This window comes from Conger conger, chromosome 3, assembly GCF_963514075.1.
Source record: "Conger conger chromosome 3, fConCon1.1, whole genome shotgun sequence".
Classification (NCBI taxonomy): domain Eukaryota; kingdom Metazoa; phylum Chordata; class Actinopteri; order Anguilliformes; family Congridae; genus Conger; species Conger conger.
This window is the reverse complement of record NC_083762.1, coordinates 13,290,357-13,303,246: the sequence shown is the minus strand read 5'-3', so window position 1 is coordinate 13,303,246 and position 12,890 is coordinate 13,290,357. Positions and strand designations below refer to the sequence as shown.

Genomic DNA, 12,890 nt, shown 5'->3' with positions numbered 1-12,890 from the left:
GACCTGCTGACGAAACCGTTATATAATGAGCAACACATGGGGAGATATCCGGTTCCATAGCCTTAGTTTTTTCTCGGATCAATGTTTGTTTTGATGTGTTTAAAACAAACGGTTTTTGGGGTTTGGTCCCTTGTATCGCAGGATGCAAGTTTAAAGCTTGGGAGCAGGGGTTCCCGGACTTTTTTCTGATCTGAGCACAAATGAATCTTCAGAAATTTACAAGATCCCAACACCTGTATCGGCGATATAACACAACCTCTCGTGTCTCATTGCTTTATTATGGTTTGGTTGTTGTGTTGTTCATGTAGCAGCCTGCAATTTACATATCTTAATAAGACACGAAATTACTATATTTATAAATTTATTTTCAAAATGTTTAGGCAACCCCCTTCCTCAACTCAGGCGACCCCTCATGAGGTCATGACCCGCAGTTTGGGGATCCCCTGGCTTACGACTGCAGTTGAAAGTTATTTATATTAAGAAATGTTAGAACGTGTGTAGCTCTATAAGCCGCAGCTTTAAAGACAAGCTGAAACAGAAGTTGGAGCAGCGCTAGCTTCTGTGATATGACGTACACACGAGTGAAACGGATCTTTGTGACGTACACACGAGTGAAAGGGATATTTGTGACGTACACACGAGTGAAAGGGATATTTGGAGGGGATGTTTGAGGGAATGTTTGAAGGGGAATGGATTCATGAGCAGAGCTTGATGTGTGAATGCGGGTGCTGGGGCGGTTTCAGAGGCGCTGAACCAGGGCGATGCGGTGGATCTGGACGCCCTCATGGCGGACCTGTGCTCCATCGAGCAGGAGCTCAGCACCATCAGCAAGCCCAGCGGCGGGCCGTCCCGCCTGGGCGTCCCGGCCGAGGCCAAGCTGCGGCAGAAGCCTCCGGCGGGGCGCAGCGGGGCGGGCAGGCCTGCGGGGGGCAGCAGCGGGGGCAGCAGCAGCAGCAGCGCCCGGGCCTCCCCCTCCTCCACCGTGCGGGGGGGCTCCAGCCACGCCCGGCCCCTGGTGTCCAACCTCTCCCTGGACGACATCACGGCCCAGCTGGAGCAGGCCTCCCTCAGCATGGACGAAGCCGCCCGCCAGAGCTCCTCCCCCACGTCTGCCGGCCCCGCCCCCGCCTCGTCCTCCTCGTCCACCTCCTCTTCCTCCTCGGCCTCCGCCTCGGCCGCCACGCTCCGCCGCCCTTCCTCCTCCTCCTCTTCCTCCAACCACCGGCGGACGGGCTCGGTCGGGACGGTCAGCGACCACGACGTGCGGTCCATCGGAAACTCCTCCCGCTCCAGCGTCAACTCCGCCTCCGCGTCCAGCATGGACTCGCTCGACATCGACAAGGTGCTGCGGCCCCCCGAGATGGACGGCCTGCAGGGCCCCTCCGTCCAGCAGCAGGCCCCCCAGGGCCAGCCCAGCACAGAGGTACGATCCGGTCCTCCACACTGCCGCCAACTATCCCACAATCCCTCTCTGTTCCCTCAGATCTTAAGCCTTAAGATCACAAATGTGTGCTTAGAGTGTTCTTAACTGAGCATTCTAATGCTGATCTCACAATATGTACTTTTAGCTGAAAGCAAAGGAGTTTTAAAAACTAAAAACTAAGGAAACATTTCCTCCACAGTGGAACAACTGAGTACCCAGTGTAAACCACTCTGATACATGATCCGTCTCTGAAGCTACCGAAAGGGTCTCAGCATTTTGGGTCTTTTTCCATGCAGTGGCTCTGCCAGTCCGGTGAAAATCAGACCCATCCGTGGATGGTACAGTGTTGAGTCTCTGGTTACAAGGTGTACGGACAAAGTCTTATTAGCTGAAATAAAAAAATGAATAAATAAACTAAAATGAGCACTGTCCACAAATGTGGCGCACATTTTCCTTGCAAATCAGCCCTGTCATTTCTGTTTGTTGAAGTTCTGGCTGAAAATACAGTGCTTGGCTGCAATCTCTGTAATGGCAGCCATCTGCTGGAGGAGGAGGCCGTCTCTAACAGTAACTCTGAGCTTAAAAACCCTTAAAAACAGAATCGTCTGTTAGGGATTACTGAATCATGTCTCTGAATGCGTCTTAATGTGCACACAAACGGTAAGAATCATTCCGAAAACTGACATTCAGGTCAACAGTCACCATTTCCTGAGCAGGTCGTTATACTCTGAAGTGGAACACCTGAACGGGCAGTGGCGAGCTTAGTGGTGAGAATAGTTGTTGTTTTGTCGATGATCGCTGCTGGGATGGTGTCAGGTAGTTTCCTTTCCTTTTAAAGCATGTAGTTTAAGGAAGGACGTGCAAGTTCTCAAATTAGAACATACTTCTTTTGTGAATGACTACACACACACTCCCTCCAGCATACACACCTCATTCAGCGGTTGTAAAAACAGACGCAGGCATGAGAGTGATACTGCAGGCTTGTGTCTGACAGTGTCGGAGCAACAGGAAGGAGAGGGAGGGAGTGGATGAGTGTTATCCTGAGATGAGTGGAGCCACGTGGCTGGTTTAGGGAGGGGTGGGGTGGTGCTATTCACGGCCCGGTCCCGTCGGTCTCTAAACCGCCCCCCCGCCCCCCTCTATCCCAGCCTGAGGCCCAAATCCTAAACCCAGATTACACTGAATATCCACTGCACCAGGCCCTGCCTGTCACCGCTGGCCCTATGGGCAGCCATGAGGGTTCACTGTGGGCCACGATCTGAACCCCTGTGCCTCCCAGCTGGAGGGACAGAGAGTGGGACAGAGAGTGGGACAGAGAGTGGGACAGAGAGAGAGTGAGTATTGGTAATGAGGAAAATAGAAATACCCACAAATCCTCAATAGTAGAGAGGGAAGAATGAGAGAGGGGAGAAGAGAGAGAGAGAGAGAGAGAGAGAGAGAGAGAGAGAGAGAGAGGGGGAGAGGGAGAGGGAGGGGGGGAGAGGGGGAGGGAAGGAGAGAGGGCGAAGAAGAGAGGGAGAATGACAGAGGGGAGAAGAAGAGAGAGGTAGAGGGAAGGAGAGAGGGAACATGCACACATTAAAACAGAAAGGACACATTCTGATTGCATCTCCAGGACAAAACACTACGAGTTCAGAGCAGCTGCTGATCCACTTTACTGTGGACTGTGGAATCCATTACCCTGTTAAACGCACTGATGTACAGTAATTTAATGAGGTTTCCGCCACCGTTGACATACTGAATACAGTTTTCACACTGACTGATTGTGTCCAGACATGAACCCCAGCATTATCGAAAACAAGGCTGCCCCGCCCTGCTCGTGGTGACCAACCATCCTGTAGGCTTTCACTCCGACCCTAACAGCGCACACCTCATTCAGCATCTCGAGATCTCACCGAGCTGCTAGCTGATTATCTGTTGAAAAAGCCGCACACTTGTACGTGCGAGTGCTGGTTTTGGGCAGGTCCTGATCCCGTGGGAAGAGTGTGTGGCTGCAGAGGTCTCCTCCACTTCCTCTGTAACAGCTGCACGATTGGTGGAATGCCTAATGATTCACTTTATCAGAGACAAAGCCTGTTTATCTGCACCCTGCATGTGGATGTCTGCTCTGCCTTCACGCTGAAAGAGTGTGTGAGTGTGTGAGTGTGTGAGTGTGTGAGTGTGTGAGTGTGTGAGTGTGTGAGTGTGTGAGAGTGTGTGAGAGTGTGTGAGAGTGTGAGAGTGTGTGAGAGTGTGAGAGTGTGAGAGTGTGAGAGTGTGAGAGTGTGAGAGTGTGAGAGTGTGAGAGTGTGAGAGTGTGAGAGATGTGTGGAGCTGCTTTGCATTTGTGTGTTGCTTTTTCCACCAGGATGCCTTGTGACCCTAACCCCCCCTACCCTGCTTCACTACCTCGTCAACACACACCTATCTCTCATACACACACACACACACTCACACACACCTGTCACATACATACACACATCCGTCCCACACACACATGCACGCACGCACGCACACACACACGCGCACACACACACACACACACACACACGCGCACACACACGCACACACACACGCACCCACACACACACACGCACGCACACACACACACTGGCAGTGCTCCCCCTCCCTCCCTCCTTCCTATCTTCTTGCATGCTGAAACGGTGTGTTTTTGCTTTCTGTTTCTCTTCTTTTGATTTCTCCCCCCAACCCCCTCCCCCCCACTGGCCCGGCACGCCTCACACTCCCCCTTCCCAGCATGCACCGCTGAGATGGCCCGGCGGTAGGCAGGCCCGGCGGCACCTTGACTTTGCCTCACAGGAAGTGGAAGTGGACTTGAGCACTGTAAGTGTGTGTGTGTGTGTGTGTGTGTGTGTGCGCGCACACATCACCTCTGCCTCACAGCCTCAGTGGACCCAAACTTCTTGCCTTCATTTCGTCAGAAAGCAACCATTGTTTTCACTCTTTAATGCTGTTTACTAAAAACTCCTGAAAATATCTGTTAATGTACCGTACTGCTTCCAAACCATGTCTTCCTCTGTCTGTCTCCCTCTTTCTGTCTGCCTCTGTCTGCCTATAACTTGTATCCACCATATGCTGTAATTACAGTGTGGTGAATAAGCTGTTTGTAGCAGGAAAAGTACGTTGGAAAGCACTCAAGTGCTTCTGCCCATAGAGGGGTGTTCAAGGTCAGGGTCTTTGATGGATAATGTGAGACATCGAGATTCGTATGAATAATTTACAACCTACGCTCCTCTGTGTATGTCTGTGTGTGTCTGTATGGGTGGGTCTGTCTGTCTGTCTGTCTGTTTGACTGTCTGTCTGTGCCTTCTGTTTGTCTGTGTTCGTTTCTGTCTGTCTGTGCTTGTCTGTGTCTGTCTGTCTTTCTGTCTGCCTGTGCTTGTGAGACATTGAGGGGTCTGGCTGTCTCCACCAGTTCCAGAGTGTGTGAGACACGTATGTTTAAGCAGCTCTGTGGAAGTATCTCGGGTGTTAGGTGCGGGTTGTTCTCTGGGTGTGTTCAGTGCTGGGGTTTCTGTCTAATGGGGTGTGAGTGTGTGTGTGTGTGTGTGTGGGGGGGGCAAATGTGGCAATCATACAGTTCATTTTAATACCATTTACCAGTTCAACACTTCTTTGTCATGCAGCAACTCTAAGAGTCAAACCATTCTTTATGCCACATACTCTGGGGTTCAGATATCATCGAATGAGTACACTGTTACTGCTGCACACAATGTTCACTTTAAATACGTTTATGAAAATGCAAAACAAAAAAGGTGTAAGATCACAAATGTGATTAGAATCTGAACTGGAAATTCTAATGCTGATGGCCATGGACTTCTAGAACACTGCCTAAGAACTTAGAAGAAAACATTCCAAAAACACCTACTCTTCAAAGGGTTAAGCTGCCATAGCAGAACACGGGACACTCATTGAAGTGTAATATTTGGATAACGATGGATTACGTACAGCATGTGTTCAAAATTGTAATGGCTGTTTGATTTGACCTGGATCGCTGGTTTATAATATTGGTGCTATCTTAAGGGGGTGAGATAGGAGGTGACTTTTCTCTGCAAAAATTGTTTCTGACCGCAACCAGTGCCCAAACAGCTCTGGGCTTCTCTGCTTCCACCCTTTTGAGTGATCAAATGCATTTTTTTATTCATTGATAATCATTGCACTGACATCTGTTTTTTCTCTCCTGGTCTCCGCACCAAAGCACTCCTATCTGGACAGGGAAACCTCGCTCATTCTGAAAAACATTGCCGGAAAGCCCTCTCACTTGCTGACCAAGGTGACGCATCCTTCGCTTGTTTCTCCTCCTTCCTGTCCTCCGCTCTGCCTGTCTTTCCCCATTGGCTGATTGTAACCCCACCCCCCGCCCACTCTCTTAGGCGTCTCTTAGCGGTGTGACAGCCTGTTGCCGATGGTGACCGCTATAATGCACGAGGGGAGTGGCCTCTCCTCTTCCTCTCTCTCTCTCTCTCTCTCTCACTCTCTCTCCTGGTCTCTCTCGCACGCTCGCTCTGTCCCTCCTCCCGTTCTCTCTTTTTGCTCTCTCGCTCTCATGCTTTCCATCTCCTGACCCCCCCCGCCCTCCTTTAGCTTTTAGAAACGGGTGTTGTCCCAGTTTGCTGGTTAGCGTGAGCGTGTGGGACATTTCATATGCACAGAGTGATGCGTATTTTCTCCCCGCATTGCTGTGTACATATTAGCGTCTGACTTAAATTAATAATGCAGGACTGTTGATGGAGCTGAACGTGTTTCATGTGTTTGGTGTTAACTGAAGCATGTGAATGCTGCTCGAATGCCCAGGGTTCGAAGCATGAAAGCATGCCAGTGTTCTCTATGGCAACATGCGCTTGGACTCTACCTGTCTTTTACCTGCAGCTGTTCCCAAACGAGGGGGGAGTTTATTGGTGGGGTGTGGGGCCGATGGAGGGTTTTTGATTAACATGGTTTTTGGGTTGGGGGGGAGGGGAGGCATGGGGAGGAGGGGTTTACAAAAACCTTTCAACCGGTCATTTTGAGGCCAAAAGATGATGTCTGCTCATTTGACAAACATCATCCTCTATGTGTGGAAGTGCGGCGTGTGATGTCATGAGTACTGTGTGTGATGTCGTGTGATGTCACGAGTGCGGCGTGTGATGTCATGCTTGATGTCACGAGTGCGGCGTGTGATGTCATGCGTGATGTCACGAGTGCAGTGTGTGATGTCATGCGTGATGTCACGAGTGCGGCGTGTGATGTCATGCGTGATGTCACACGTGCGGCGTGTGATGTCATGCGTGATGTCACGTGTGCGATGTCACGAGTGGAAGTGCAGTGTGTGATGTAAGCAGTCTCTGTGGAGGCCGCCCTCCCCTCACAGGGACAGGGGGAGAAGGTGGTATTGACAGAAGACAGGTGGTGTCGCGCAGTCTGCAGCAGTGCTTCTGTGTGGGAGATCACGGGACAGATGGGATCCCAGGGCGGATCGCCTTACCTGCGAGGGGCCCAGGGAAGAGGCGAGAGCGGTCTGTGGTGTAGGGAGGTCCCTGGGGCGGGGGACCGGTCACCTGATACACCCTGAGCTCACTGTGTGCGACTCTGGATCAGCCATCAGTCCGGTGTGCACGTGATTGTGTTCTGAAGCTGGGGAACAGTGCAGGGTGGTGTGGGGGTTGGCCAGGCTCATACGTCTCTCATTACCTCCACTGTTGATTTAAAAGCCCTTTCTTTGTCAGCTCCGGCAGCTCAGTTATGTAGGACGCCGGTGTGTAACACAAACACTGAATGGAAGATACCCTGTCTGTGCGGAGCGGTAATCGGAGATGGTACGGGGCCTGAATCCCGTTTATGTTTCTTGTCTTTGGGGGGGACAGGCTGAGCGGGATTCTCCTCCCCTCTACCTCACTCCACACAGAGGGTTAGCCTGCCTGCCTGGGTGTCAGACAGGGTGGTTTGAGTATCTCAGAAACTGCTGATCTCCTGCGATTTTCACGCACAACCGTCTCTAGAGTTTGCAGAAAACAAAAAAAACATCCAGTGGGCAGCAGTTCTGCAGACAGAAACGTGTTGTTAATGAGAGAGGTCAGAGGAGAAGGACCAGACTGGTTTAAGGTGATACTAATGCAAATAACCACACGTTACAGCAGTGGTATACCGTAGAGCATCTCTGAACAAACAATGTGTCAAACGTCTAAGTGGGATAGGCTACAGCAACAGAAGATTTAAATAAAAAGAAAATAAGTCTAATAAATACATAATAAAATGCTCACTGAGTGTACATCAGTATGAATTCTCTCTGCTCTCTGGGCAGACTGAATGCAAATGATTCTGTGTGGGAAGTAAGCAGATCTAGAGGCCATTTTAGTTTATGAAAAATGAATGAACTCTCGTGAATGTTTAATTATCCTGTGTCCCGTCTTATGAGCCTTCCCTGTATCCCCGCTGATCCGAACCGGAACGCCAGCGGGCCTAGAGAATCCGCTTAACGAGCACATCTGTTTATCTCATGGCATTTTCTCATAATTATCAATCCAATCAGGCTCGTTGAGGGCGAGTATTTAACCCAGGAATAGGGTTTTCCTGCGGCTCATTTCTAAATGAAAATGACAAGCGGACCGAGTCCAGGTTTAATATCCCGCCGGATGTCTCCGGCCTGGTGGAGATGCGCTCTGTTTTCGGGTGAGCGTGGACATAGGGGCGCTGCAGGGCGTCAGTGTTACGCTTTTCTGTCACGCGCTGAGGAATGACGCCGTGGTCTCATCCCACTTCTCTTCAGTCCTCCGCCGTTCTGCACCCCACAGCCAACCGGAGAGGAGCGTCCTTTACGCAGCCTTTTTTTTCTTCTACGTGTAGTGACGCTGCCGTCCGGTGCTTTCAGGAAGCATTACATTACATTACATTACATTACATTACATGGCATTTAGCAGACGCTCTTATCCAGAGCGACGTACAATGAAGTGCAGATCAAACTCAAGTATGAGTGCTAAGAGGACCTGGAGAGGACAGTACAGTTCCGAGTCCTAGTGTAAACATACAGATAATCAGGAGCAGGAATGCCCCTTTCCCAGGTCTCCCTGTGTTTTATGTGGAGCGCAGACGCGTATAGGGAGGCTCTCTCTGGGGCTGCCACCTCCGCTCCCTGCCCGTGCGGTAAACTGTGTTGTGTCTGTAATCCCGTCTTTAGCCACATTACCTCCTACACCCCCCAGCAGCTGGTCAGCGTGTGTTTGTTGGTGAACTCCTCTCGTTTCACTGTTGCTAGGGTGAAGGATGGAGAGGGGGAGCGGGGCGGTCCGATAAGAGGCTTGGGCCTTATTTTCGTAAACACCCTCACCCCAGATTTTCCCTCATTCTTCCAAATCCGCTTCTGAAATCCGGGACCCTTCCTTTAGACCGACTGGGGCTCAAGGGGGGGAAGGGGAGGGGGTTACATTTCCCCTTGCCCTGATTGGGTGGGGGTGGGAGGGGGTGGCAGCGTATCCGCTTTGCCCCCCGTCCTCCCGGGTGCCAGCCCGTGCCGTCCTGTTTGTGAGAGGATTACTCTTTCTGACGAGCCGCCCAGGGCCCTGCAGCTGTTAAGAGATGAAAGGGAGGGAGGGAGGGAGGGAGGGAGAGGGGAAGAGAGGGAGAGGGAGAGGGAGGGGTCACCAGTCTCCCTCTGGTACTGTGTTAGAGTGGAGTGAGAGCTTGACACAGTTATTCTCTCTCTCTCTCCCTCTGTCTCTCTCTCCATCTCTCTCTTGCTCTCTCTGTGTATGCTCTGCTCTCTGGTCCTTGCTTATCACACGGACCTGTGATCTGTGCGTGCGCGTACCGGTCTGCGTGTACCTGCTGGGGTGGTGTCGCGGCAGTGTGGAGAGGCAGCATTTGAGCCTCTCCGCGCGTAACCGAGACGAACTTCTAACGCAAACATCCCTTTATTCGCTTTCTGGCTTCCGCCCGCTCGAGGACTGAGCCGTACTTTCCTGTTCGTGTTCAGTGGCACCGCCGCTGTTATCTGGGCTGGTCGTACCGTTGGAGTTGTCCGCTGTTCATGATCAGCTGGGCTGGCAGCAGTTGAACCTCACCCCGGGAAAGGAGAGGGCGCCAATCGCTCGCCTTTAGTGTCGTGGTGTGCCTTGGCTTCCTGGCGGTTATTTTTTTGCTTTTGAGCGAAAGCGTTCCTGATTGACGCTGCCATTGTGCGTCTTCTCTCCTTTCTCTTCCCGGCGTTCCCAAGACTCTTCCGTGGGGAAAAAGCGCCTTTGACTAATCCACCGTGGAAAATTCAGAAACATTGGAAGCAACCAAATTTTAATGTACGGGCAGGGGGGGATATGCTGAGGATGAACTTCTAACGCAAACATCTCAAACGGATGGTTCTAGAAATGCTACCCTGGCGAGTTGGTGCAGATAGAAGCACCCATCCGCTCTCTGGTTTCTAGCGTGGGGAGGGGGATCAGTTTTGTCTTCTGACCGAATCGACACACAGAAACACTGCTGTCGGACAGGAGGACGCTGACGTGTGACCATGGCGTTGTGTTGGAGGAGTCAGGTAAGCCATGAGATATGTGGAGCTCCACCGGTCCTCTGAGCGTCTCTCCAGGGGACAAATGGGTGGAGAACGTTGTGTTGGTGTTGGGTTTGTGTGGTGTTGGGTCTCTAGCGTGTGTGTTTTCTGTGTGTGTGTTTTCCGCGTGTCTGATGCAGTTGCTCGCTCGTGTGTAACGATTTGGCCGTGTGTCTGCAGGAGGAGCAGGCAGCCAAACTGAAGGCTGAGAAGATCCGGGTGGCTCTGGAGAAGATCAAAGAGGCGCAGGTGAAAAAGGTGAGTGCACCTTACCGTGACGGTCACGGAGATCTGTACTCTACTGAAACGCAGACACAGAGGTCTGTACTCTACTGAAACGCAGACACAGAGGTCTGTACACTACTGATACGCACACAGAGAGGTCTGTACACTACTGAAATGCATACACACGGGTCTGTACACTACTGAAATGCATACACACGGGTCTGTACAATACTGAAATGCATACACATGGGTCTGTACTCAACTGAAACGCATACACGGGTCTGTACAATACTGAAATGCATACACACGGGTCTGTACTCAACTGCAACGCATACACCAAGGTCTGTACACTACTGCGACGCATACACCAAGTTCTGTACACTACTGCGACGCATACACACGGGTTTGTACTCTACTGAAACGCAGACACAGAGGTCTGTACCCGACTGGAACGCATACAGAGAGGTCTACTCTACTGAAACACATACCCATAGGTCTGTACTCTACTGAAACGCATACCCATAGGTCTATACTCTACTGAAACGCACACAGAGTTATGTCCACTGCTGAAACGCACGCACTGAGGTATGTCAACTACTGAAAAGCATACAGACACCTGCTCTCTTCCCTATTTCACACACTATTACACACACACTATTATAGAGCAGTCTTGCGCAAGTGCACACTCACACTCTTCTTGTATCAGACACACACAAGCACACACACTTATCTTTTCTGTATCAAACATACACACACACGCACACCGTCCACAGGTAGCAGATCTCCAGGCATTACTCAGTAGCTCATGAGGCAGTCAGCACTGGGAGCAGTGACTCATAGCACAGCAGATTTCTCTGTAATTCTCTGACTGATGCAGTATGAGTGCACTGAAATTAGGTCACTGCGGTGTGTGGGGGGGAACGGGCAAAATCCCCATTTCTTCACTGTGGACTATTAGAGTCGAAGACACGTTAACAGTAATGCGTAAGCTGTCCATTCTCATGCTGTTTTTATTTAATTTGAAATTTTTTACACATCCTTTCCGAGCTCCGTCGAGTCCGCTCCATTGGTCTCTCATCGTCGCAGACGTTGGCTTTTGTTTCCTTTCATTGGCGCAGTGCGAAACCGTCCTTCCACACGCTGTGTCCCCACAATTCACCGCCCTCCCTGTCATGTAAGGCGATGAATGCTGAAATGCACACCTGCCATCTGATACTGCCTGTCCAGACGTACCAGCCCGTTCCGCCAAACCGGAACTTTAATTAAGAGGGATACGTTTCCGATGGCAGGAGCACATTATTATTACGGCTAACTGAAACATCTTCTTAAAAAGTATAAATTACAAACGAAAGTGTTGAAGAAAGTGGTTTCCTTGGCAGCCCGTGGTTTGAGGTTGATGTGCCCTGAATATGATGTGTATGAGCAGAGTGTGGGTCAGGCGGTGTGGAAGCTGACCCACTCTTTTCTGGGTCAGGTCAGTGTTACGGTCGATCTGACCGCACACTCCCCATCCAAGAGCTCAGCGCGGCTTTATTATTTATGCATTTATTTATTATTTATTTATTTTTATTCGCCGGCCTCTCGTTTACAGAGTAAACTCGGCAGGGTTGATCCTAATCTGATTATAGGCACGTGCTCCGGTCATTCCGCTGGAATGTGGGTTGGATATAGGCATGAGCTCCGGTCATTCCACGGGAATATGGCTTGCATATGGGCACATCCTCCAGCCATTCCGCTGGAACGTGGGTTGGATATGGGAATGTGCTCCAGCTATTCCACCGGAATGTCGGCAGGGTATGGGAACGTGCTCCAGCCATTCCGCCGGAATATGGGCAGGATATGGGAACGTGCTCCGGTCATTCCGCTGGAACGTGGGTTGGATATGGGAATGTGCTCCAGCTATTCCACCGGAATGTCGGCAGGGTATGGGAACGTGCTCCAGCCATTCCGCCGGAATACGGGCAGGATATGGGAACGTGCTCCAGTCATTCCGCTGGAATGTGGGTTGGATATCGGCACGTGCCGGCTGACCTGGATATTACTGTAATGACCCATGTCATGGGCAGGGGGTCATCTGCATCTCGCAGTACAGCTGGGAGAGGACCTGAGTAAAGTGATTACCACCCTAATCACACAGCGTCTCTGTCAGATTGGTCTGGACAGTCCTCTCTCTCCATCTTTTTATCCGTGTTTATATCTCTGTCTCCTCCCCCCCTCTCTATCACTGTCTCTGCTTGTCTCTTTCTCTCCCTGTTTCTCTCTCTTTTCATTCTCTTTCCCTCTCGGTCTCCCCTTCTTTCTTTCACTGTTTCCCCTTCTCTCTATCACTGTCTTGTTTCTTTCTCTCCTTGTCTCCCCTGCCCCCTCTCTCTGCAGCATGACTGCATTCATTCACACCCAGGAGAAACCATAGGCTCTGATCCCATGTGGCCTACATATCTGCATTAAACGCATTAATGGGACCTTTCAGTGAGACACTTCCCTGCAAAATTATAATTTCACTGTCTGTACCACAGAGCAGTATCCTTGAGCTCGCAACTCTGTACTCACCAATCTACTTTATACCAATATCCACAATATCGTTCTTCCCTTATTCCATGTCTTATGGAATGTGGGATTTAAAATTCCTGGTGATTGGAATGCGGGATGGTTGCTGCGTCCCTGGAATGCAGGATATTATTTGCGAGCCGTTGACTATAGGTCAGTGGATGGGCGACCTCACTT

At 50.9% G+C, this 12,890-nt stretch overlaps 1 protein-coding gene across 5 annotated transcripts in view; it reads left to right on the top strand.

Annotated features, from left to right (window-relative positions):
* The window catches only part of raph1a (Ras association (RalGDS/AF-6) and pleckstrin homology domains 1a), an 88,610-nt gene that overhangs the window by 55,350 nt on the left and 20,370 nt on the right, over positions 1-12,890 (top strand). For 3 of the 5 annotated variants that reach the window (XM_061234902.1, XM_061234903.1, XM_061234906.1), the window contains 4 exons: positions 744-1,423; positions 4,160-4,246; positions 5,622-5,696; positions 10,122-10,199. In XM_061234902.1, the coding sequence (XP_061090886.1) occupies positions 744-1,423; positions 4,160-4,246; positions 5,622-5,696; positions 10,122-10,199 (920 nt within the window). The remainder of the gene's footprint in view (positions 1-743; positions 1,424-4,159; positions 4,247-5,621; positions 5,697-10,121; positions 10,200-12,890) is intronic. The other 2 variants (XM_061234904.1, XM_061234905.1) reach the window with 2 other exon arrangements.